Source organism: Scyliorhinus canicula, chromosome 13 (genome assembly GCF_902713615.1).
Source record: "Scyliorhinus canicula chromosome 13, sScyCan1.1, whole genome shotgun sequence".
Classification (NCBI taxonomy): Eukaryota; Metazoa; Chordata; class Chondrichthyes; order Carcharhiniformes; family Scyliorhinidae; genus Scyliorhinus; species Scyliorhinus canicula.
In genome coordinates, this window is record NC_052158.1 from 120,263,267 (window position 1) to 120,290,554 (window position 27,288).

A 27,288-nucleotide genomic window follows, 5' to 3' on the forward strand; every position below is an offset into this window, starting at 1 on the left:
TACGCTCCTGACCGCACAGCGGCCCCCTGGGCAGCATGGAATGTGACCTCCCTCACCCCCCTCAGGCCTGCGCCGCAGGGCGCCCCGCAAAAACCCACGGGGCCCTGCTGCTCCTTTTAAGGCCAGGCCCGCACGGCAATCTGTAAAGGCTGCGGCAAGAATGGCCATTTGGCGGCTGTTTGCCAGTCCAAGGCGGTCGCTGCAGTCCCGGGCAGCGACCGCGGGTCCCCCCTGCGCTCCTCAGGGGCCTCGTGCGGCCCGCGGACCTCGCTGCCCCCATCGCCACAAGTGATCACCGGGCGCCACCATTGTGGGCCCCCGACACCACGTGCAACCCCCAGGTGCCGCCATTTTGGGCCCCCAACTCCACGTGCAACCCCCGGGTGCCACCATTTTGTTCACCCCCACCACGTGCGGCTGATGGGCGCCACCATCTTGGATTGGCGGGTCCCGGTCTCTTTTCTCCCCCCACCCCGGCGTTCCTTGGGGACCTCGTGCGGCCCGCGGATCTTGCTCCCCCCTCCTCCACAAGTATTCACCGGGCGCCACCAATTTGGGCCCCCAACTCCACGTGCAACCCCCGGGCGCCGCCAGTTTATTCACCCCCACCACGTGCAGCTGACGTGTGCTGCCATCTTGGATCGGCACCGAGGACCCCGCAAGTGACCACTTGCTGCCGGATGACGACTCGGAGTTCCTGCCACGACTCACCTCAGTAACATTGGATCAGTCGCGGCCCCGCACGCTGTCCACGGCGATCACGAAGATCCTTCTCAACGGCCACGAGACAAGCTACCTGCTGGACTCCGGGAGCACAGAGTTTCTTCCACCCAGCCACGGTAAGACGCTGCGCACTTCCAGGTGAAACAAAGAATCGCTCTGGCCTCCGGTTTGCACTCGGTCCAGATCACGGGGTGATGCATAGCGGACCTCACGGTCCAGGGGAGGGAGTTTAAAAACTATAAGCTCTTCGTTCTCCCCCACCTCTGCGCGGCAGCACTCCTGAGGTTAGATTTCTAGTGCAACCTCCAGAGTTTAACGTTCAAATTCGGCGGCCTTATGCCCCCCCTTAATGTCTGCAGCCTTGCGTCCCTCAAGGTCGATCCCCCATCCTTGTTTTCAAACCTCAGCCCGGATTGCAAACCCGTCTCCACCAGGAGCAGACGGTACAGTGCCCAGGACTGGACCTTCATCAGGCCCGAAGTCCAATGGCTTCTGAAGGAAGGGGTTATCGAGGCTAGCAACAGCCCCTGGCGAGCACAAGTGCTGGTGGTTAAGACCGGGTAGAAAAATCGGATGGTCATTGACTATAGCCAGACCATCAACAGATTTACGCAGCTGGACACGTATCCTCTCCCACATATCTCCGACCTGGTCAACAGGATCGCGCAGTACAAGGTTTTTTCCACGGTGGACCTTAAGTCCGCCTACCACCAGCTCCCCATCCGCGTGAGTGACCGAAAGTACACTGCGTTCGAAACGGATGGGCGACTCTACCACTTTTTAAGGGTTCCTTTCGGTGTCACAAATGGGGTCTCGGTCTTCCAAAGGGAGATGGACCGAAAGGTCGACCAACACGGTTTACGGGCAACCTTCCCATATCTCGACAATGTCACCATCTGCGGACACGACCAGCAGGACCACGACACTAACCTCCGCAAATTCCTCCGTACCGCAAAACTCCTTAACCTGACCTACAATAAGGATAGGTGCGTGTTTAGCACCGACCGGCTAGCCATCCTCGGCTACGTAGTGCTAGTTAAGCGCACCTTAATGGAGCCCCCTAATGTAGCTCCCCCTCCCCCACTCCCTCAAGCGCTGTTTGGGCTTCTTTTCAGCCCCACCGACGCCCCCACGGCCCAGCCAACAGGAATCCCCTCCCCTGGCCCCCGCTAGCTCCGACCAGGGGTACGGATACAGGAACAGGAGCATCGCTCCCGGAGTCACGGACGACCACCGCTCCGACATCGCCGGCACCGCTGCGCAGGTCAAGCAGGACATCGCAGGCGCCCATTCGACTGATTGAATCGGTGTGACCTACTGGTGGACTTCTGCCTGTGGATGGACACTTGTGTTTTTTTGTTCCTTGCTTTTCCCCATTTTTTCTCTTCCCCCCCCCAATTTTATATACTGTACATAGTTGCTGTTTTCTTTTGCACATTAGTTGCGGGTCAGTGGGCAGCCATCGATGCAACAATATGACCTAAACATCTCTAGTCATACTACCAGTCTCACATAATCACGAGACACGTCCCCCCCCCCTCATTTCCGCATTTTCCCCTCCCCACGCTTCTTTTTCAACAAGGGGTGAATGTGGTAGTATGACTAGGGGCATTGCGGTACCTTGGAAGTGAGTTGCTATTGGTGCAGAAGACTCGCTGCTCATTGGCCCGGGTAAGTCTTGTGCCTCGCAGCCGATTGGCTGAGGAAGTCATGTGGCTCAGCCAATTGGCTGAGAGGTAGGTAGCTCCGCCTACAAGGCGCGATATAAGAACCCGTGCTGCCCGGCAGTCGGCCTTTCTTCTGTACGTCTGCTGCCGGGCACAAACCTTGTGCATTAAAGTCTATCGTTTGGATCTCATCTTCGTCTCGTGTCCATTAATGGTGCATCACCTCCCACTTCCTTTTTATCTTTTCCAAAGAAGCCCGCTCCTTCGCCAACATCTGCCCATAAATATCAGAGTTCCTTCCCTCCCCCATCTCATTCAAAGACAGAACCCTAGCCAAAAGGGAAGTTGCTGGCACCAGGGGAACTGAAGGAAGCTCATCAAGTGTAAAGTTTCAGACCTGCAGATATCTAAACATGTTCCATCTCAGAAGCTGGAACTTCTCTGAAATCTCTTCTAACCCTGTAAAACTACTCTCCAAAAACAGGTTTCTTAATCTTTCTAACCCCTCCCTCTCCCATGCCCTGAATGTTGAATCTAGACTAGACAGCACAAACCTATGACTCCTACAGATCCACACCAACAGCCACCTAGTGTCTAATTTAAAATGCTGTTTTGGTTCCAAATTCGCAAAGAGGCTATTAGCACAGGGCTCTACGAAAATCTTACTAGACAGAATAGGAGAGGAGCAGTAACAAGAGCCCACAAACTCATTCCTATACAAGAGACCTCCTCCATCTGCCCCCATATGGAGTACGGATCCTTAAACCATCCCCACATCTTAGCAATGTTTACTGCCCATTAATACCACAGCAGAGTAGGCAGTGCCAACCCAACGGCTGTCTAACACAGATTTCTAAAAAAGCAACATGAGGGCTGGGGTTCATGTGATTTGAGCACGGGAGTCGCTGTGTTTTCACGAGCTCATAATCCGTCTTTTCATCCTAGTGCACATTTCGTATTTGTCTTTTCTTGGGTTACGTGGCTTGTGCATGTCCTGGTAAGTGTTTGATAGGTGTCTTTGCGGGAAAGAGTCAAGATAAAATGCTAAATTGTCGTTTGTTCATGGCAGCTGGGGTGGGTCCCTGCTTGCAATAGCGCAGTTGCTGTTGAGTGGTCTTTCATCTTGGCAGTTGTAATAGCCCACACGGGGCTGATGGTGGGAATGATTATCTTCCCCGTGGTCCTTGTGGAGTACGAGTTCGTCCGCTAGGGGCGGAGATCGCTTTAACCTCTGCATAAAAGATCGGCCAGGAAGGCACCGACTAGAACAGGAATCCGATCGGGATTTACCAGGCAGTGTAAATATAGTATGTAAATAAAACTGTTTCTTTATTTTACTCCGTGCAGGCTCCCCGTGTCCTTATTAAAGCAGTGCTGTGTGTATCAGATGATGGCTGCCAACAAAGATGTTGGGGTGAATTCTCCACCTCCCCAGCCGTGGGTTTCTCGAGGTAGAGGATTTTCTGTTCTAGTGCTGGCCAGTGGGATTTTCCTTTGTTGGCATCCCGCACCACTGGAAAACCTACGGGCGGGGATCTGCTGCCAACGGAACGGAGAATCCCACCGGTGGAGAATTCACCCGTTGTCTTTGCTGAAAATATTGGCTCTGCGGTGCAGGTCATCAAGGTTCAATTGTGAGGTACCTTATGGAGGTGATGGAAGCACACAAAGCGGTTCTTATATTTCAGAAACCACTTTCCCTGGTGGGGGCCTGTCTCTGTGTTGTTGCGATCCTGCTATATGGCTTGTCATCCATCCTGAAGAGTTCAGGAGAAGGCGACTGAGTGGGGTATACCCCAGGCTGCAGTGGGATTGGTATTCATGATGGGGGACTGGGGATGAGAGTGGCTCTGGTCATCATTCATATGACGCTGGTTATTGTGAATGGGTTGGGTGTCCCCCTCTGGGGATTTATTTTTCATCTGGGCGAGTATTGCGTTGCTCCTGCTTCTGGTCTGGCCCAGTGGAGTGGGTGGGGATTCTCGGGTGATTTTTGGGGGGGGGGGGGGGGGGGGGGGGGGGGAGGAGGAGCCTCCCAGGATGCCCTATCGATGGGTGTCTTGGCGGTTTTTCTTCTTCCGGATTATATGCCCCTCCTGGAGTGATCTTCCTGGTGTGAGTGGCAGGGGTGCATTGCCCTGGATTGTGTAGTTTGGGTGCAGGCTTGGCGGGGTGAGGGTTTCGAGGTTGTATGGGAGGTCCTGGGGACATAATTTCCTGAGTTTTCTTTTTGGACAGTACAGGGCTAAGCCAGGCTCTGCGCAATGACTGGTATCCTGTTGTCCTCGAGGATTGCACCCTTTTTGAGGGTGCCTGTGGAAGCTGGGGTACGGGGCACAGAGAGGCCGGGTTTGGTTCCTGGGTGCATGGGGATTTGAGGATGGGCTGAGCACTGTACTTAGCAGATATCCTGATTTTTGTCCCATGTGTGATTTCTCCCCTTATTGACTAGCTGACTCTTCTTGGTGTGACTTGGGAGGCTGCCCGAGAGGTTGGGGGCGTAGGTTGGATACTGATTCCCTGTTCTGCTTCTTTTTCACTTCTACGCGTGGTATTATATTCTAACTTGTTGTGTCAATTTCTAAAATGTAAAATCCGAATGAATATACTTGAACAAAAGCAAAGAGTACAAAACCAAAGACAAGTCTACCTATACTGGTTCCATTAGTGGAACATAAACATGATTTGCAGCCCCCCCCGGCCCCAGCAACGTTCACACACATCTTCTACCTGATACTCAAAGAATTGGCACATCCTCTCCCTTGTGAGGTGTGCTCTATATACGACCTTCAGCTGTAACAGCGCCATCCTCGCACACAAGGTTCACTCTCCGGAGCACCTCACACCAGAACCCCTCCTCCATACCCTCTCCCCAACTGTCCCTCCCACTTTGCTTTGATCCCTTCCAGTGGTGCCTTCGCCTCTTCCAAAATAGTTCCATAAACCGCTGACACTACCCCCGTCTCCAGTCCCCCTCCCGTCAGCACCTCCTCCAGCAATGTGGAGGCCGGCTCCACCGGGAAGCTCTATCTCCTTTCCGGCAAAATCTTGAGCCTGCATGTATCTAAACATTTCCCCCTGCTCCAGCCCATACTTCGCTTCCATCTCCTTCAATCCTGCAAACCAACCCCCAAGAAACAAATCTTTTAGTGTCTGAATCCCCTTCTCATTTCTGAAAATTTCCATCCCACTTCCCTGGCTCAAATCTATGGTTCCCCTGAATCGGCATTTCCCTTGAACCTGCCCCCAACCCGAAGTGTTGGCGAAACTGCCTCCAAATTCTCAATGAAGCTATTATTACCGGACTCCCTGAGTATTTCCCCGGGGCTATCGGGAGCAGCGCTGTTGCTAGTGCTTTCAATCCCGACGCCTTGCACAACCTCTCCTCCATTATGACCCACTGGGAATCGACCCCTCTGACCCAGCTCCACATTTGCCGTCCAGTAATAATACATCAGGTTTGGAAGACCCAAGCCCCCTGCCTGCTTTCCCCTCTGTAGAGGCACGTTTCTAACTTTGGCCACCTCCCCTCCCCATATGAACGAGGTAATCATTCCTTCAATCTCTGAAAAATGCCTTCGGCAGGCATTGGAAAATAAACAGAAATCGCGGCAACACGTTCATTTTAACCGCCTGTACCCGACCCGCCAGTGACCGCGGGAGACCATCCCACCTTGCCAGATCAGCTTTCACTCTCCCCACCAAACTAGAAATGTTGTACCTGCTCCCCCATGTATATAAAGTGAGTCCCTGCTCTACGGAATGGCAGTCCCCCCCCCCCCCCCTGCCCCCAGCCCCGGCCGAGACAACACAAAATACTCACTCTTGATAAATTTAATTTGTACCCCGAGAAAGACCCAAACACCCAAAGCAGCTCCAATATTCCCCCGATTGACACACTCTGTTCCGACACGTATAACAACAAGTCATAGGCATGTAAGGACACCCTGTGCTCTGTTCCCCGCCATCTCCCCCCCCCACCCCCTCCCCACGCACTATCCCTTTCCATACCCCCGAACGCAAGGATGGTGATAGTTACAGGTTGATCGTTATGTTACTGACAGCTCGGTATCTGCTTTGGGAGTTGTATCGCAGGCACCATAAATCCCTCATGAATGACTTGACAAACAGTACTGTTGCCCATTAAATGTGAAATTACAATGGTTCCTGACCACAGAATGGGTACATACTCTGGGCCATCAAGCGGTGGCTCAACCCTCGAGTTAAAGCTGCTACTTTCTGAAAACCAGTCAATGTTTTTTGAACCTGAATTGAGTTTAAAAAAAAACAATTCATTCTTGGTTTATGGGTGTTGTTGGCCTGGCTGGAAGACCGTGGTTGTGAATGATGGAACCATCAATTCACCAGACACGTGTTTCCGATATGAATCTTGGCTTTAATCGACTTACTACAGAGCCAGCCTGTTACCCGTTGATGAACTCTCAGTGAACTGCAGGCTGACTCTGGACAAGGGTATTTATACAGCAGCACTAGGGGGAGGAGTCGTGGGCGGAGCCAAGGGTGGAGCCCTGTACCAGCTCCTGAGCATTCCCACTACTCCCCCTAGTGGTTGGATAACGCTACTGCGCTTACAAAGACATAGTGTGAATTATCATATTACATTCACCACAGTGAGTTCCACATTCGTACCCTTCTTTGGGTAAAGAAGTTTCTTCTGAATTCCCTACTGGATTATTTGGTGACTATCTTCTATTGATGGCCTCTAGTTATGCTCTTCCCCACAAGAGGGAACATTCTCTGTCTCCACTTTACCAAAATCTTTCAGAATTTTAAAGAACTCTATTAGGTCACCCTGTGGGCATTTTTAAAAGAGAAATTGGTCAAGTCAGTGTTACTTCATCAACTATACAATGGATATCTATCTTAAGCACAATGGAAAAGCTTAGGCCAGGGCAGCTTGATGTTCTAGACCAGGGCAATGAAAAGTCTCAGTAGGGAAATATGCCTACGAGAAATAAATTAATTCTTAAATGTGCTTTTCTTCGTTCTCTTTGGATCTGTCCACAGAGTACACAATATACTGATTGTGAAGATAGCTAGCATGACCATTAATGTTCTCAACTCTGTGCTAGATTTGTATGTTCAACAGTAGGATATGTGCAGCAATGGCCTGAGTTCACTCATTCTTTACTTTATAACCCCTTTTCTGTTTTTTGCGGTGTTGCATCATTTCTTAAATTCTGACTTATCCATTGGGGTTGCCTACCCCTGAATTTGGAGAAAGGGTGTGAGAGGCTAAGAATGGCCAACTCTACCGTTTCTTCTCGTTGGGGGGGGGGTTCTTGATTTCCTGCTTAAGTTCCATTTGAGCATCAGGAAAATACAACTGAAATCCAGTGCCCTATTTTTAATTAATCTCTCATTGCCTTAAATGATATATTGTTATGGACTAATGGCCCAACAATTACTGCAGGGATTTGGACTTAACTTATATTTTTCACATTTAACCTTCTGGGCCATAACTCCTTGGCTCCCGAACACCAGATTTAGGGGGTGCCCCAAGGATGCACCGGGGAATCCCTCTCCGAGGTTCACAGTTAAGTGTTTGCACAGCATTTGCCCAGAATCGCAAACTTCCTCTCGGCAATTGCACTGGGAACCTCCAAAGATGTGATTTAAATTACAAACTTTGGATGGTTTTGACTGGATTACACCAATGGTTACCCGGAAAAAGTTAGACAAATTAAAACCTCTTTGAACTTCTGGTTAACTATTGTACAGACCTTCAATGATCAAGGAAGCCAGCGGTAGGAAGAAAAAGATTTATCTTACTTTTAACAATAAGCTACCCATGGCAGTAACTATCTACAATCACAGTCCTGTTGGAACAACTGACATGTCAGTTCCGCTCGGGCCGGCATTGATGCTCGATTCTAATCAGCCCCTGCTGGCTGGGCCTTTGCCCCTACCTGGGAAGCTCACGCTCCACGGGTTCCAAGGGCAGATTGATCACGATTCTGCCATGGGCTTCGTGAAAGCTATGACGAGAACAAACCAAACCTCCACGGGCCTCAACACACACACACACACACACACCCGACCCCTCAGCGGTCTTCCCCCAACCGCTAACTATCCCACCCAAGTTAAGTCTGCCAACTACATGAGACTCCTCGCCCCCCCCCCCCCCCCCCCCCGCCCCCCCCCCCCCCAAGAGCAGCATCACCCCAATGCCAGAGGGGGAGGCATCGCACGCCAGAACTAGCAACCAAGCTGAATCATAATGGATGAGAAGCTGAGAGGATGATGGGTGTTTTTTCACTCTGGGAAAATGCTTCTTGTGAGGCACCCCACACCCACTTCTAGTTCTCCTTTAGCAGTATGCGGAGGGGTGCTAACAGGGTGGCCAAGTTGGAGACAAATTTTCCATAATAATTCACCAGGCCCGAAAATGACCGGAATTCAGTGCCGTTCCTCAGAGTTGGGGCCACTTTTATGGCCTGAACTTTCTCTTCCACAGGGTGTAGGCCATCGCTGTCCACCCTGTACCCCAAGTACATTACTACCTTCACTCTGAACACTCACTTGATCCTCTTCAACTGGGCTCCCAAATGAGAGAACCACCTGAGCACTTCCTGCAGGTTGTCCATAGAACATAGAACAGTACAGCACAGAACAGGCCCTTCGGCCCTCGATGTTGTGCCGAGCAATGATCACCCTACTTAACCCCACGTAACCCTTATACCCGTAACCCAACAATCCCCCCATTAACCTTACACTACGGGCAATTTAGCATGGCCAATCCACCTAACCCACACATCTTTGGACTGTGGGAGGAAACCGGAGCACCCGGAGGAAACCCACGCACACACGGGGAGGACGTGCAGACTCCACACAGACAGTGACCCAGCCGGGAATCGAACCTGGGACCCTGGAGCTGTGAAGCATTGATGCTAACCACCATGCTACCGTGAGGCCCCTTATTGATGGCACCAGTGATGAGCATGTCATCTAAGTATTATGACTACATTTAGCTGACACTGAGGCATACCCTCCATCACTTGTTGGAAGATTGCCGGTGCTGACGAGATCCCAAATGGGAGGCGGGTGTGCTCAACTAACCCTCTGTAGGTGTTTATAGTTGCGTATTTCCTGGATGCAGTGTCCAGTTGCACCTGTAAATAGTCATGGCTTATATCGAGCTTTGTAAAGTAATACCCTCCAGCCAATTTTGCAAATAAATCTACCACCCTTGGTAATAGTCCGAGTGAGATGCCCTGTTCATCTTGAGTTTGTAATTTCCACAGAGCTGGTCAGACTTGTCCAGCTTCATAACCGGTACCACGGGTGCGGCCGACTCCAGAAACTATACTGAGCGTTTGATTCACAGATCTTTTAGTTGCTGTAGTTCTGTGTCATCTTTGGCGAGTAAGGCGTAGGGAACAGGCCTTGCCCTAAAATATGTGGGTTGCACCTCTGGGTCCATGTATATATGAGCCTTGCCCGCCTTTATCCTGCCCAGACCCTCCGAGAATACTTCAGTCTATTTGCCCAGGATGTCATATTGTTTCTGGTGCCCATCCAGAAAAAAGTAATTGACTAACTCATCTGGAGCCGCAAAACTGCATTGAATCTATAACATTGCATTATAAGGGAAGGCTTCAGATCATAATGTTAAGCCACTAGTGCAACCAACTCATCGAATGATTTGGAGTTGATGCAGCTGGGTAAGTAAGACTCTTTATAATTCCAAAAGTAAGGGCCGTGCGGGCTTTCGGGAAGATCACTTTTTGACGGTCTTCCTCCACGATACCGTTGGCCTGAAAGAAGTACCTCCTACATTCTGCATAATAGCTCCAATCTTCCAGGCCCGTGTTGAAGCTCTATCTTACCAAATAGCAGCATTTTCAACCTTTATATCCTCATGTTCATAGTCGTCTGGAGTGACTGAGTGTTTTAACAAACGAGCCCGGAGTGTCCTTTGTTCTCGTTGCCAGTTTAATGACCAAGGGAGCCAGTGGTAGCAAGTAAAATATTTATTTTGCTTTTAACAATAATCTGCCTACGCAGTAACTGTCTACAATCACAGTCCTCTTTGGGACAACCAACATGCCGGTCCTGCTCAGGCCGGCTTTTATGCTCCGTTCTAATGAGCTCCGGCTGGGTGGCCGCAGCCCTCTACCTGGGAAGCTCGTACTCTATGAGCCCCATGGGGAGATTGATAATGGTTTCTCCCTGAAACACGTGGAGGTTATGACCCAAACCAAATCTCCACTGGTCTCACCCCACATGTCTGACCCTTCGGGGGTCTTCTCCCACCTCCACCACCCCGACCTGTAACTATCGCACTGAGGAATTCTCCCACCCAATCCTCCTTCCTTAGGCCCGATTGGATCTGACCAAAGCACTCCTCCCAAGGCCCACATAATTCCAAACATTTCTTTGTTTATTTTTGTGTTCGCTCCTTTGACACTGTCTTATTTAATTAATTTTGTTTTTGCCTTCTTATGTAATATGTCTGTATGCATCACTTGGTACCACATTGTGATTTTCACATTTCTCAATTTCAAATTCTCTACATGTACATGCCTAGACTGTGTTGTTGCATTATCTCCTGAGGCATACGTCTCTGCTCGCTTTTAGGAAAACAGACACTTGATTGTTATAAAATTACATTTGGTATAAACTTAATACTTGTCCATTTCTTTGATACCTGAAGGTTACAGACCATGGAGGTTGCAAATATGTGTTTTGACTTTTCACCCCTCTTTACCCGAACAGTGGTGATTTAGACTTTGGCATAAATCACGGCAAGTACATGACGCAGAAAGAGGCCTCTTGACCCATTGTGTCTGTACCAGCTGAAAGAAAACGAGCTAGCCAGGCTAATCCTGCTTTCCAGCATAGCCCTGCAGGTTATGGCACTTGAGGCGCATATCAAGACATTCGTAAATGAGTTGAGGGTTTTAGCCTCTGTTCTGCACATTTTCAGACAGCTAGTACTTGCTTTAAATTCTTAATACTGTTTCTAAACAGGTAAGTAGGCTTGTTGTTCCTGAGTACAGTGTGATCCGTGCTCTCCCTTGAGAATCCAACACATGACTGACTGATGTCAATGATGCATCATCATCTACATCACACAATAACACATCTATTCTATTAACCCATTACAGTACCGGTGCCATCACAGTCAGATTCAATCCTGTCTTTATCCAATCTCTGTACTTACTGGTTCTCAAATTAAGGAAAGGACTGTATTCATATAGTTGTCTTTATGGCTGCAGGATGACTCAAAAGTGCGGTGCAACATATTCATTTAACAAAATACAGTAACCATTTCAACATGGGCAAACGTGGCATTTAATTTGCACTCAGCAAGGTCCTACAAACAATAATTAGAGTTAGGATCAGATAACCTGTTTTTTGGTGTTGTTGATTGAGAGCTAATCTTCAAGTTGTGCCATGAGATCTTTTCATATCCTTCTGAGAGGGGATCTGCGACCGTGGTTTAAAGTTTTAGCTGAAAGATGCACACTTCCAGTGGTGAATTAATCCTGCACTGAAGTGTCATCCTAGATAATGGGCGGGATTCTCCCAGCCCCGCGCTCCACGCCGCCCCGACTCCGGTCGCGGGCCGCTCTACCCGGTCCGGGTGGGCCGAGCGGCCGCTCTAAAAGGCAGAGTCCCACCTCTGATGGGGCCGAGCCAGCGATTGGGGCACACAAATCGGCGGGCCGGCATCTCACTCCCCGGGCCTATTTTCCATCGCGCCGGCCCCTGAACTCCCATGCCATGTTGCGTCGGGGCTGGCACGTTGAGGGAGGCCACCGCGCATGTCCTCGTTGACGCCGGTGCCACTGCTCATGCGCGGATCCCGTGGTGCACAGTTCGCGCTGGGATGGGAGGCTGGAGCAGCGTGAACCACTCCAGCGCCGTGCTGACCCCCTGGAGGGGCCAGAATCAGTACTCCCAGCGGCCCATTCACACTGTCATGAAACGCGATGGCGTTTTTGACAGCGTGGACACACTGTTGCCGAATGGGAGAATCCCACCCCACGTTCCCAAGTCTCTGCAGCAGGGCTTGAAGCCAGGTTTTCTTTTCCGATGTACCAGTGTTACTTTTGGGCTAAAACTAACACACTTGGAACAAATTATATTGTGATTTTTAAAAAATATTCTCCTGGATCAACACTAATATGTCACAAAAATAAGTATATAACACTCAGATCGAAGGTCTTGTGCTCACCTCTGTGGTGAACGTATTGTGGTAAACATTCACCACTGTACTACATTGTATCATGCTGTTGCCCATGTGGGCTCCACCTATGGACCATTGTACTGTACTACTCTGATTGTATCATGTTGGTGCCCTTGTGGGCTCCGCCCCTGGCTCCGCCCCCTTGAGGGGAGGTATAACGAGCAGCTGCCCTGTAAGCGGCGCTCATTGCAGAGCAGTCGCAGGCAGGCACTGTTCTAGTTGATTAAAGCCACTGTTCACTTCAACTCTCTGTCTCGTGTGAATTGATGGTCGCATCAACCTCTCACTGGTCAAGCTCTTGCCACACCACGAGGCGTTAGCATTGGGCTGAACTTTCCAGGGATTGGCGATCACCGTCCGATTGCCACTCCGCTCCTTTTTACTTACCTTAGTCTGGAGCTGCAGATTTCTCGCTCTGACTCCTGATCCGGGTCTGGTGAGAAATGTGCACCGGCAGCTTCTCCTAGAGGGAAGCCTTCAGTGCAGTGCAGGATCATCAGAGGAAACAAAGCCATACCCATATTTTTAAAACCGCGCTAGCTGCCGTAAGCCAGTATGTTTAAATGTCCCAATCATTTTGTCAGGAGAGAAGATAAGTGAGTAAGGAACTGAGTGGGGTGGCCTAGGGGGTTTGGGAAGGTTGTCAAGTGGCCGGGGCTTGTCCTGGGGGGGGGAGGGGGGAGTCCAGTGCATTGGGGAAGTCGGGAGAGTAGCAGAGTTGTTTAGGAGAGTGGGGAGTAGTTGGAAAGGTGATCGGGGGAGTGGGGATGTCGGGGGTTGAGGGTGGTTGGGGGTGGAGGAGGTAGTTAGGGGTCCATTGAGCAGGGTCGCTGTGTCAGTAGTATAGTTACCCAGGAGTTTGAATTAGTCTTAATCCTTCTAATTTTTCCTAGGTAATTATTCTGCTAAGAGAGTTTGAACTATCCAAAATCCCGTTTCAGGTGGTTCCAGATGTAGGGTAATTGCTTAACAGAAACTTGCTGGCAGTTTCCATGCCGCCCTTGCTTGGGGACTTCCGTAGGGTCTTCCAGTGGATCTTCTCGGATGCCTCAAGGATACAACCATTTTGGGAATGGAGGATCTGGGCTTGTATGTGCCAACCATCGCAGCTTGTCTCAAGGACCATCTTTATTTCATTGTTTTGCATGAAGGAACAGTTGGGGACAACATGAATTAGCAGCCGATGGGTCTGTAAGAAGGTGAGGGGGGGGTTGCTTCCTTTAGAAGACCGTAACTAGCGCAAAAGTTCTGTAAGCCAAGAGCCACACTCCTTCATATGACTAAGGTACGCTGTTGTTCATTTATGTATCTCCCTGCACCAGGACCATCAAGATTGCCATGGCATGTCAGTGATTATTAAAGTTGCCATTGTCCTTAACTTTATGCCTCCGACTCCTTCCAGCTATAACCAAAGGACGTCATCTGGATCGGCCAGTCTGCATTGCGCTGCAGCTTCGAACAGGTAATGAAAGTTCTATTTGCAAGGGCCATCTAAGACAGCACCTTCCCCACAGATTCCAGCACTCAGAATCATAGAATCATAGAATTTACAATACAAAAGGAGACCATTCGGCCCATCGAGTCTGCACCGGCCCTTGGAAAGAGCACTCCACGTAAGCCCACACATTCCACCCTATCCCCGCAATCCAGTAACCCCACCTAATCTTTTTGGACACTAAGGACAATTTAGCATGGCCAATCCGCCTAACCAGCACATCTTTGGATTGTGGGACGAAACCGGAGGAAACCCACACAGACATGGGGAGACTGTGCAGACTCCGCACAGGCAGTGACCCAAGCCGGGAATCGAATGTGGGACCCTGGAGCTGTGAAGCAACTGTGCTAACCACTGTGCTACCGTGCCACCCTAATAGTCTATCTACTCAATATCGTGTCAACCTTTGGGCTGGTTGTTGGGAGTGAGGCAACATATGACCACTTCTTCAGAAGAATTGTGCTCCTCCAACAGCGGTTCTTTTGCACGGTCTTTTGAGAAGGATGCAAAGGAAAGTGAAAAAGAATAAGCGTTAACTTGGCAGTCTGGCACTGACGGTCTGAGGTATATGAAGGCTGTAGATAATAATCTGTGTCTGTTCAAATAAGATGCCATCTTCAAAATGTCTTCAGTTGATGGCTCGCGGGGACCACAGATCTCAGGAGCTTGCTGCTCTAGCTGGGAAAGGATTATGATTATGATGCTGTCTGTTTTTCTCCCAGTCTAACTCCTTTTGTTCACTTTTCTTGATTTGATTTGATTTTTTAAAAGTTGATTTATTATTGTTACATGTATTGGTATACAGTGAAAAATATTGTTTCTTGCATGCTATACAGACGACGCATACCGTACATAGGGAAGGAGAGACTGCAGATTGTAATGTTGCAGTCATAGGTGCAATCATTAGGTACAATCAGTGCAATGGTGGCACCACCAGCAGCATCTTTAAGAGCGAGTGCAGTTAGTGAGTCGCCAGTAAAAATGTAATACGTGTGTGATGTTTTTAACTTGTGGGTATGCTGGGAAGGAGGAGCAAGATGCATGATTGGATTGAAAGTAAGTTGCTGCAATGCAAAGTGAGGAAGCTGCTTTATGAGAATAAAGAACAAGCTGCCTTCAGTTTGAGTTGAGAATAAGATGTGGCTCAGTGGTAAAGAATGTGATACAATAAATTAAATTGTTCAGAGTTCTGGGGGATCAGGGGAATGGATCATTACCAATTGTTATTCAGGGTGAAGAAAAATGAAGAACTGTACTCACCTTTGTTGCTATTTGAAATATTTCCTGCATTGAATCCAGGTCCTGGGTTTGATGCTCCTGGAGCTGACAATCTCAGTAACCTCTGCAATTTATTCTCACTGCTCTTGTGTGTCACCTTGTGATTGTCCAGTTTCCTGGCTATTTTCTTCTCCTGGCTTATCCTGAGTTGGGACATCATGCAGTCAGTCAGGTTAGAATTGGAGTTATAGATTTGGGATATAAAAGTGGAGGCAGTGATATTGTTGTTGGACTAATAATCCAGAGAGCCAGGGTAATGCACTGGCATCCCAGATTCAAATCCCACCATGACAGATGGTGAAATTTGAGTTCAATAAAAATCTGGAATTAAAAGTCTAATGATGACCATTAAACCATTGCCAATTGTTGTAAAGCCCACCTGGTTCACGAATGTGCTTCAGGGAAGGATGTCTGTCATCCTTATCCAGTCTGGCCTACACGTGACCCCAGACCCACACAAAGATGCTCTTACCACTGAAATGGCCTCGTTCGCCACTGAGTTCAAGGGCAATTTGGAATGGGCAGCAAATGCTAGCCCAGCCAGTGACGCCCATGTTTTGTTATGCTCTTGACTTAGCATAAGCTGCTTCCTTGATGTGCACTCTGACAAAGGAAGGTTCAGACTTGAAGATAGCTTTTAACACATTTATTGAACTGTTAACGATTCTCCGACTTGGATTCGACTCTCCTGTTAATCCTTCTATAGCTACTCAGACTATCTAACCAGTCTGCTACAATCCATGTGGTGGGTGTGATGTGTTTCAAATCAACCCTGTCTACTCACTAAGTGTCTCCACTGGAAAGAGGAAGATCATGTGCATAGTGCCCTTAATTATGGATTGGTGTAATGCCCCCCTGTGGTAGTGTCACGTGTGTGTGTGTCTTGAACGCGCATTGGTCGTGTCCTATCTTACTGACCTATTGGTTGAATATCTGTGTGTATTGTCTCTGGTGCTCCCTCTAGTGTCTATCTAGTCTACGCGTATTTACATTAACCTCTTGTGTATTTACAGTGATGCATATCACCACAGCCCACATCCCAAAAACAAAAAGAAAGCTGCTCTTCAGGTTAGTCTACAGAAGTCAAAGCTGGAAGGATAACAATCCTACAAACATTTTCTGTGGCCTTATCTATTTTGGATAATTATAATCTCTTAAAATGATGTGATAGTAGACAGAAAGCTTGCAGTCTTTGATTTGTTCTTGACATCTGCTGCAAATAAGTCATTCCAAGCAGGTGTGGAAATAGATCAATATGTATTGTACTTAAATATTGCATAAAACATACATCTGCTTCGGAAAAACATCAATATGCCCACTATACACAAATGCACTTAATAAAAAAAATATACCATTTAACAATTGAGTGACTACTGATGAAACAACATTTTCTATTAGTGAACAAAGTATTGATTGGCAGTCTATTCAGCCCTGTCATAGTTTTGTTAATTTTTACTGATAGGGTGGCATGTGGCGCAGTGGTTAGCATTGGGACTATGGCACTGAGGACCTGGGTTCAAATCCAGGCCCTGGGTCTCTGTCCGTGTGGAGTTTGCACACACTCCCCATGTCTGCGTGGGCTTCACCCCCACAACTCAAAGATGTGCAGGTTAGGTGGATTGGCCACACTAAATTGCCCTTTAATTGGGGAAATAAAATTAACTGACAGGGTATACTAGGGGCTGTTTAGCACAGGGCTAAATCGCTGGCTTTGAAAGCAGACCAAGCAGGCCAGCAGCACGGTTCCATTCCCGTAACAGCCTCCCCGAACAGGCGCCGGAATGTGGCGACTAGGGGCTTTTCACAGTAACTTCATTTGAAGCCTACTCGTGACAATAAGCGATTTTCATTTCATTTTACTAATAAATGGTTCTGTCACTGTTGACATCAATGGGAAGGGAAATTGGGTGGTCTGCACAATTGGGAAGGGGAACTTCCACATCATATGCATTGGTATAATGAAGGGATGCTATACAATTCCCACCATCTGCTGTGTGTGTATCAGGGGTTGAGAGGGGCGGGGTGGGGGGGGGGGGGGGGGGGGGGGGGGGGATTTCCCACTGTGCACCTACCAAATTTGAATTTCACCGACATTGTTCCACAATAATTCTAAACAAATAGCTATAAAAGATTCTACTCTATCTCATTTTAATTTAGAAGTAGTAAGATAAAATAATTTAATTAACAAGATTACTTTTCCTTTCTGTAACTCATCTCCAGCCTATACCCGCTTCATGTGGGTTTTCTTCTTTGAGTGCAATTATTAATTTGACATTTACAACACATAGAAAGAGAGACTGCTGCAACTACATCCATCTGGATTGAATACCATTTGTTGAGGTAGGCGTTAAAATAAGGAGGTGATTTTAGCCCTATTTGCCAACTGGAAGCAGCACATCATTTGTTCCGGTTACCTATCAGCCCTCAAGACACTGGAAATATTATGGTTCATGATTTTTAACTTGCTTAATGAAACCTGCCCAAAGCCAGTGGAGTCCTTTTGTACACGGGCAGATCTGGGTCAGATTTTTTAAAATACTTTCTTGGGATGTGGGCTGGGCCAGCATTTGCTGCCCATCCCTGATTGCCCTTGAACTCAGTGGCGTGCTGGGCCATTTCAGAGGGGGCAGTTAAGATCAACTGTATCAATGTGTAGGTCTGGAATCACACCTAGGCCAGACTGGGTAAGGATGGCAGATTTCCTTCCCTGAAGGGCATTAGTGAACCAGATAGGTTTTTACAACAATCGGCAATGGTTTCATGGTCATCATTATAATTTTAATTCCAATTTTTACTGAGTTCAAATTTCGTCATCTCCCATGGTGGGATTCAAACCCAAAGTATTACCCTGGGTCTCTGGATTACTAGTCTCGTAACAATATCACTAGGTCACCGCCTCATTATCATTGGGATCTGATTGCAATCAGCAGCTTGAGTGAGAACTTCAAATGGGTTTTCCATCAGGCCAACACGCCATCAAGTAGCATCAGGACCAAAAAGGTGCATTTTTAAAATTATCATGTGTAAATGACAAGACCATCATTTACTGCCCATCCCGAATTGTCCTTGAGGAGGTTGTGGTGAGTTGCCTTATTAAACCACCGCAGTCCAGGAGTTGAAAGTAGGTAGGGAAGTAGATAGGTAAGGAAGTCTAGGATTCTGCTGATGATGAAGGAAAAGTGAAATACGGATGGTGTGCAATTTGGAGGTGAATGTGAGGTGATGGTGTTCCCATGCACTTGTTGCTCTTCTACTCCGAGGTGGTAGAAGTTGTTTTTTAAAAATGCTGCAGTTGAAGCCTTGGTGAATTGCTGCGGTGTATCTTCTAGATGGTGTACACTGCTGTGGACTTATATTGGAGGAATAAACATTTAAGATGGTGAATATGGTGCCGATCAAAAGGTGTCTTGGATGGTGTCGAGCTGATGAAACAGCACATACTAATGGAGACGGAGGAGTCTGGTACATCGGCTGTGAGGTATGATTCAATGTCTTTTGCTTTAGTAGTCTGTGGGGCAGCTCTTCCAATGTTGGCATAAATTCTCAGATGATAGTGAAAACGAGTTTGTAGGGTCAATTGGGTATGCTTTTTGTCATGATATGCACTAATGCACGTAATGAGATACAGACAGGCAGTGACAGACACCCAGTACAGCCAATCAACACACAGGACAGAATATAACCAATCACCAGGCAGAACACTAGAAGGTGGTCTCGTACTATAAAACATACAAGGCATCAACACTCTGTCTCTTTCCACTGGTGACAACTGTAGTGACAGTCAGGGTGTATATATCAGTTAGCACCTTCTACACCTGGCTCAGAGCTAGTCTGGTCTAGTTAGTTATAACAAGCATGCTTGGATTAGTAGAGTGTCAAACCCACAGCGAACTGTGTGCACTGCTTAACAAGTTCAATAAAAAGTATTGAACTAACATCAATGTTTGGAATCTACTTTCAAGTACAACTGCATCCAGTTGCAGTCCATGTTACCCCATTAACACGACACTTTTGATCTCTCTGAATCCAGTACTGAAGTTAATGCTAGATGATATGGCCAGTTTGATTTTTTTTGTTGTTGTTGCTCATTGTAACTTGATGCAACTGAGTGGCTTCGTAGGGCAGTTCATGCAGTGCCAACTATTGCTGCGTGTCTGGAGTCAGATATAGCGCAGACCAGTTAAGAACAACAGATTTCATCCCTGAAGGGCATTGGTAAATAGATGGATTTTTACAATAATTTTGTAGCTTCATGGTCACCATTACTGATTCTGTGCACTGAGGCAGACTTTCATCTGTTTTCATAGCTAGATATTCCTGAAACAGCTTGCGAGTCTGTCACCAGAGGCTTAGAACTTGAGGGGCCCCACTCCGCAACAAGCATGGCTGACCAGGAATCTCTGCCGCTCTTACTGCCAGCCATTGGCCTGTTGGAAAATGATTTGCAGGTTGACACTCGACCTGTTTGGCCACGTTATGAACACACCTTTCTTTGGGTGGCGCAGTGGTTAGCACTGCTGCCTCACAACGATGAGGGTCCGGGGTCGATCTCGGCCCCGGGTCACTGCTGTGTGGAGTTTGTACATTCTCTCCGTGTTTGTGTGGGTCTCACGCCCACAACCCAAGTTTCCCCTTAATTGGGAAAAAAATAATTGGGTACTCTAAATTTAAATAAAAATGAACATACTTTCCTTGACCATCAAGTCCTGGGGTGGGACTCGAAACTGGAGCTTCTGGCTCAGAGGCAAGGACATTACCCACTGCGTCCCAAGACCTCCATCAATACTAATGCTCGCCCTTTGTTCTAGATTTATTGAAACTCTCCAGCTGCTATGGGAGAATTTGAACTCATGTTATTGTATCATGAGCCCATGCAACTAGATTACTGGTCCAGTAACATACTCACTACGCTACTCTACACCTGAGTGCATGATTGTTGATCCAGGCCCAGCACGAAAGCTCAAACTGACATTGCTATGGCCTTGCCCTCTCATCTTGATTACAAGAACCCATGGCACAGCATCGGCAGTCAATCAATCCCACCTGGCCTCAGTGGAAGCGGGGATGATAGTGGTTGGGGGGGGGGGGGGGTCTCCAGGCCACATAACTTTCCTCTGCTTTCTACAAACTTCCTTACAGGAAGAGGTAGGAAGTTAGCAGTCAGATTTAAAATGAGGTCCAGTAGCTAAAATTACTTGGCTTCTGATGCGCCATCAATTAACACAAGATGAGTAGTGAACAAAACTGTGGCTTTAATAAGCTAAACAGAAAGCCTCCTGGCCCCTGATCCCGAACTGGGGCAGGGCCGGGGTTAGCCACCTTTATACCGGGCTTGAGGGGAGGAGCCACAGGCGGAGCCATCTGGCAGTGGTTTACCACAATACATGTAGTACAGTAACAGTTTACCACAGTACATATAATACACTAACAGTGATTTACCACATTGTTAAAAATAGAGTCCAGCGGGGGTGAAGTGGACTTAAAGGTCGAGTCTGTCGAGGGCTTTGACCTTCCTCCTTGATCGCCTCAGTCCCGGCTCTGATGTGTGAACTGGTGTTGAGACCTGTGCGTCCGGGAGCGTGTTGTCGTCTTCTTCGCCCAATAGTTGAGTCGGTGGAGGGGGGGGGGGGGGGGGGGGGCGGTGTCGGGGCAGGGGTCGTGGTGATGGTCGCCAGTGGGCGCCAAAACTCGAAGTAGCCGGGTAGTGGTGGAGGGAGACGGTGTAGGGTTGGGGGTGGTAGTGATGGTCGCTGGGGAACCTGCAGGTGCCAAATCCCGGAGGGAGACTGTATCCTGTCGCCCGTCATGATGTGCCACATAGGATATTGTGGTTGGCATGGAGAAGCAGGACCTTCTCGACGAGGGGATCCGATTTATGACCCCTTACATGCTTCCGGAGGAGGATGGGCCCTGGGACTGTCAGCCAGGACGGGAGCGAGACCCCTGAGGTGGACTTCCTCGGGAAGGCAAACATACGTCGTGATGGGTCTCATTGGTGGCAGTGCACAGGACCGACCGGATGGAGTGGTGTGCATCGGGAAGGACCTCCGGCCAGCGGGAGACTGGGAGACTTCTAGACCGTAGGACCAGAAGGACAGCTTTCCAGACCGTCGCGTTCTCCCTCTCCACCTGTCCGTTTCCCCGGGAGTTGTAGCTGGTCATCCTGCTTGAGGCGATGCCCTTGCTAAGCAGGAACTAACGGAACTCGCCGCTCATGAAGGAGGAACCCCGATCGCTATGGATGTAGGTGGGGAAACCAAACAAGGTGAAGAGACTGTGTAGGGCCTTGATGACGGTGGCAGAGGTCATGTCAGGGCAGGGGATGGCAAAGGGGAATCGTGAGTACTCGTCAACAATGTTGAGGAAGTACACGTTGCGGTCAGTGGAGGGGAGGGGCCCTTTGAAGTCGATGCTGAGGCGCTCAAAGGGGCGGGAGGCCTTTACCAGGTGTGCTCTTTCAGGACGATAGAAGTGCGCTTTGTACTCCGCGCAGACCTGGCAGCCCCTGGTCATGGTCCTACCTCCTCGATGGAGGTTGCGAGCCTTAATAAAATGAAAAGAATGGGTGACCCTCTGGTTGACAGAGGTCATTGTGGAGGGCCCGAAGTCAGTCTACTTGTGCGCTGGCACATGTACCGCGGGATAGGGCATCTGGGGGCTCATTGAGCTTCCCAGGTCGGTACAAGATATCATAGCTGTAGGTGGAGAGTTCGATCCTCCACCTCAGAATCTTGTTCTTGATCTTGCTCCGCTGTGTATTATTAAACATGAAGGCAACCGACCGTTCATCAGTGAGGAGAGTGAATCACCTGCCGGCGAGGTAATGCCGCCGATGTCGTACAGCTTGGGCTTCCTTTTCAACGGAGGAGTGCCGAATTTCGGAGGCATGGAGGGTACAGGAGAAGAAAGCTACGGGCCTGCCCGCCTGGTTGAGGGTAGCGGCCAGGGCAAAGTCCAACCCATCGCTCTCTATCTGGAACGCAATGGACTCGTCCACAGCGTGCATCGCAGCTTTGGCAATATCTGCCTTGATGCGGTTGAAGGCCAGGCGGGATTTAATGAGTGGACGGGCCTTGTCAGCATAATTGGGGACCCACTGGGCATAATAAGAGAAGAACCCCAGGCATCTCTTCAGGGCCTTGGGGGAGGGGAAGTTCCAGGAGGGGGCGTATGCAGTCAGGGTCGGGCCCTAGGATTCCATTTTCCACAACGTAGCCAAGGATTGCCAGGCGAGTTGTGCAGAAAACTAATTTCTCCTTATTGTATGTGGGGTTAAGGAGCTTAGCGGTGTGGAGGAAATGCCGGAGGTTTGCGTCGTGGTCCTGCTGGTCATGGCCGCAGATGGCGACATTATCTAGGTACGGGAACGTGGCCCGCAGCTCGGACTGGTCAACCATTCGGTCCATTTCTCGCTAGAAGACCGAGACCCCATTGGTGACGCCGAAGGGAACCCTGAGGAAGTGGTAGAGGTGGCCATCTGCCTCGAAGGCAGTGTATTGGCAGTCCTCTGGGTGGATAGGGAGCTGGTGGTGTGCGGACTTCAAGTCAATTGTGGAGAAGACTCGATACTGCGCAATCTGATTGATCATGTCAGATATGCAGGAGAGGGGGTACGCATCAAGCTGCGTGTACGGGTTGATCGTCTGACTGGAGTCGATGACCATCCGGTGCTTCTCCCCAGTCTTGACGACCACCACTTGGGCTCTCCAGGGGCTGGTACTCGCCTCAATGATCCCCTCTCGTAGGAGTCGCTGGACCTCCAACCTGATAAAAGCCTTGTCCCGGGCACTGTATTGTCTGCCCCTAGTGGCGACGGGCTTATGGTCCGGGGTGAGGTTAGCGAAGAGCGAGGGTGGGGCGACCTTCAGGGTCGTGAGGCTACAGACGGTGAGGGGGGCAGGGATCCACCAAACTTTAAGGTAAGGCTTTGGAGGTGGCACTGAAAGTCGAGCCCCAGTAATAGGGCAGCACAGAGATGGTGGAGGACGTAGAGCTTAAAGTTAGTTTACTCTACGCTCTGTACCGAAAGGGTCGCGACACAGTACCCCATATTTCTACGGAATGTGATCCGGAAGCCAGGGTGATTTTCTGGGTTGAGGGTAAAATTGGGAGGGAGCAGTGCCTTACTGTATCTGGGTGGATAAGGCTGTCTGTGCTTCCGGAGTCGAAGAGGCAGGCCGTCTCGTCCCTGTTGATCCAGACGGTCATCGTGGATTTTGTGAGATGATGAGGTTGAGACTGGTTGAGTGTGATGGAGGCGAGCTTCGGGAGGTGGTGGGTGGGCTGGTTGGAGGTAGCGGTGGCCAGCGTACGACTGGGTGAGCAGGGGTCCTTGGAGGCGGTGGAGTGGTTCCAAAATGGCGGCCCCCATGGATAGCGGGTGGTGCGGCAGATGGGGACGGTCCTAGGGGTGCACATCACCAAAAATCTATCCTGCTCCACTCATGTCGATGCTATCACCAAGAAAGCACAACAGCGCCTTTACTTCCTCAGGAAACTAAGGAAATCCGGCATGTCCACATTAACCCTTACCAACTTTTACAGATGCACTATAGAGAACATCCTATCGGGCTGCATCACAGCCTGGTATGGCAACTGCTCGGCCCAGGACCGCAAGGAACTTCAGAGAGTCGTGAATACCGCCCAGTCCATCACACGAACCTGCCTCCCATCCATTGATTCCATCTACACCTCCCGCTGCCGGGGGAAAGCAGGCAGCATAATCAAGGATCCCTCCCACCCGGCTTACTCACTTTTCCAACTTCTTCCATCGGGCAGGAGATTCAGAAGTCTGAGAACACGGACGAACAGACTCAAATACAGCTTCTTCCCCACTGTCACCAGACTCCTAAATGACCCTCTTATTGACTGACCTCATTAACACTACACCCATGTCTGCTTCATCCCATGCCAATGCTTATGTAGTACATTGTATATATTGTGGTGCCCTATTATGTATTCTCATGTATTTTCTTGAATTCTGTTTAATTCCCTTTTCTTCCCATGTACTGAATGATCTGTTGAGCTGCTTGCAGAAAAATACTTTTCACTGTACCTCGGTACACGTGACAATAAACAAATCCAATCCAATCCAATCCAATCCCGACAGGCAACAGGCAGCGCTGCTGGTCCCAGGAACTTTAGGGACAGGTCGGGCCTGGCAGACTTTGGTGAAGTGGCCCTTCCTCCCACATCCGTTGCAAATTGCGTTCCGTGCAGGGCAGCGTTGTCTGGGATGCTTACTCTGGCCGCAAAAGTAGCATTTCGGGCTTCCGCAGTTGGCGGGCTGCTGCGCGGCACAGCTTGCGCCGCACTCTAGTCGGGTGATGGCGGCGCCCACGACGTCCATGAAGGTGCCGCGTGATTGGAGGTGTAGGCCTCCATGTTCTGGAAAGCCACTTCCAGCGAGTTCGAGAGCTGCACTGTCTCTGGGAGTCCGAGTGTACCCCCTTCTAGCAAACGCTGGTGGATGTAATTGGATTTAATGCCCGCGACATAGGCGTCCCTGATCAGCAGCTCCGTGTGTTGGCCAGCCGATACCACCTGGCAAGCACAGTTCCGGCCGCGTACCCACAAGGCACGCAGGAATTCGGCTTGTGATTCTCCGGGGCGTTGTCGCCTCGTGGCAAGGTGGTGCCTGGCGTACACCTCGTTTACTGCCTTTACGTACTGTCCCTTCAGCAGCATTATCGCCTCCATATACAAGGGGGCGTCTCTGATACGAAGGAAAACTTGCGGGCACACCCGTGCGCTGAGTATTTGAAGCTTTTGGAGGTCGGTGGAGGATCCGAGGTAAGCTTCGAAGCAGCTTAGCCAGTACTCGGATGTCGCAGTGGCGTCGGCTGCATGTGGGTCCAGCTCCAGGCGATCAGGCTCGAGTGAAGAATTCATCTTAAAAGTTTAGCTTCTTAAATTGATGTGCCATCAATTAACACAAGATGAGTAGTGAACAAAACTGTGGCTTTATTAAGCTAAGCAGAGAGTCTCCTGGCCCCTGATCCCGAACTGGGGCAGGGCCGGAGGTCAGCCACCTTTTATACTGAGCCTGAGGGGAGGAGCCACAGGCGGAGCCATCAGGCAGTGGTTTACCACAATACATGTAGTACAGTAACAGTTTACCACAATACATATAATACACTAACAGTGGTTTACCACAGTTTCTATTGACAATTAGATTCGTTTCAGACCCTCACCTCTACTCATCTGCCTAAACGTGGTGCAGAGTTAAAATCAGCTGCAAATTCAGAAACTATTAGGGGTTAGCAGTATGTAGTCACAAAATTACTCCTTTCTCTTCAGCCTGCAGTTTTTTCCATGCCTGTTTCTGTTGCAAGTCTATAATTAGTCAGTTTACTTGTACCAGTGTGAAATTAACAGCATGTGTCTTTCTCTTGCCGGAAATTAATTGATTTGCTGCCGCAAGAAGCTTCAGTTAGTGAAACCAGGAAAACATATTGCAGCAGTGCCTGCTGGATGCTTGTATTTTATTTTATAATAATTGTGATGTAAAATTTGGCTCTGTAACTCTGTTGGTTTCAGAACAATGGGGGTTGGGAGACAGAGTAAATGCCAGGGGATCTGCTTCTGATGATTTGCAGCACAGCATACACTGATTGCCATGCTTTGAAATGTGATAGTATTGGTATTTTGTGTGTTTGCCGGTAGCATGTACACTCGTCAGATTGTGATGCTAGTCAGCACCCAATACTGATTTGCCACCCAATATCACATTTTGGATCTTGCCACATATTAATGTGCTTGCTTGAACATTCATAGCTGCCATACAGTCAGCAGTATGAACCATCCCCCATCCATCCAGCAGACGGATAATCATTCAACATTCAGGTGAGGTGCTTTTTGACTTGCTGCTACTACTACTGCAGAGTTCACAGATGCATTCTGTTGTTGAAATTAACAGTAGCTCATTTAGATAGCCAGTCAGTCAAAGCTGCAGTCTCTCCTTGGTTGCAGCAGACAGGAAGGAGAGAAATACATGAAATAGGAGGTCTCGCTCACCTTATTTCTTCAATTGAATACTTCTTCATGGAGTACTTCTATTTCCACCTCAGCCAGAAAGAAGATCTGGCGTGGCTGACTATCAAAGAGATGATGCCCTCCTGGAACCGAACCCGCAATTGGAAAGCAGGATGGAGATGGTGGTTCTGCAAGTGACCATCGATAGTATCATGGCCCGGGCAGCATGGTGGCGCAGTGGCTAGCACTGGGACTACGGCGCTGAGGACCCGGGTTTGAATCCCAGCCCTGGGTCACTGTCCGTGTGGAGTTTGCGCATTCTCCCCATGTCTGCGTGGGTTTCACCCCCCACAACCCAAAGATGTGCAGGTTGGGTGGATTGGTCACAGTAAATTGCCCCTTAATTGGGAAAAATAAATAACTGGGTACTCTAAATTTATTTTTTTTAAATAGCATCATTGCCGTCAGTTTCGACATCAACGGATCCTTCTGGGCTAGAGCCAGTGACTCCGGTAACAACTCTGTGTGCCATTCATTGCAGCATTCATGACATCATCAGAGCCTTGTATGCCAAGACAGCGGACTTCATTGTCTCCTCTCTAAACAGCAAGAAGCAGGAAGAGAGAGCACATGGTATTCCCAGGATAGGGAGCTTCCCAATATTACAGGGAGCCATTGATTATACATACATGTGGGTGCTTCATCTCAATGGGGACAGCTACAGTTGGTGTGTGACCATACCCACACCATCATGTTGATGAATTTCTGCTATCTTGCAGTCAGCTATTCCAGCCATCGTCGAGCCATATCCGAGCAGATGGTTTGTTGCTAGATGATGAGGGCTTTCCGCTGGAATCTGACCACACGTGGACATTACACGTACAATGGCAGCCATGCTGCAACTAGGAACATCAAGAAGTAGACCCTCAGCATCT

At 49.1% G+C, this 27,288-nt stretch overlaps 1 protein-coding gene across 2 annotated transcripts in view; it reads left to right on the top strand.

Annotated features, from left to right (window-relative positions):
• Nucleotides 1-27,288, top strand: part of LOC119975891 (endothelin-converting enzyme 2-like) — a 242,908-nt gene that overhangs the window by 14,632 nt on the left and 200,988 nt on the right. Inside the window, exon 2 of one of the 2 annotated variants that reach the window (XM_038815811.1) lies at nt 18,709-18,857. The exons of the other annotated variant lie outside the window; for it this stretch is intronic. Coding sequence (XP_038671739.1) covers nt 18,756-18,857 — 102 coding nt within the window. The 5' untranslated portion in view covers nt 18,709-18,755. The remainder of the gene's footprint in view (nt 1-18,708; nt 18,858-27,288) is intronic. 2 annotated transcript variants of the gene reach the window in all.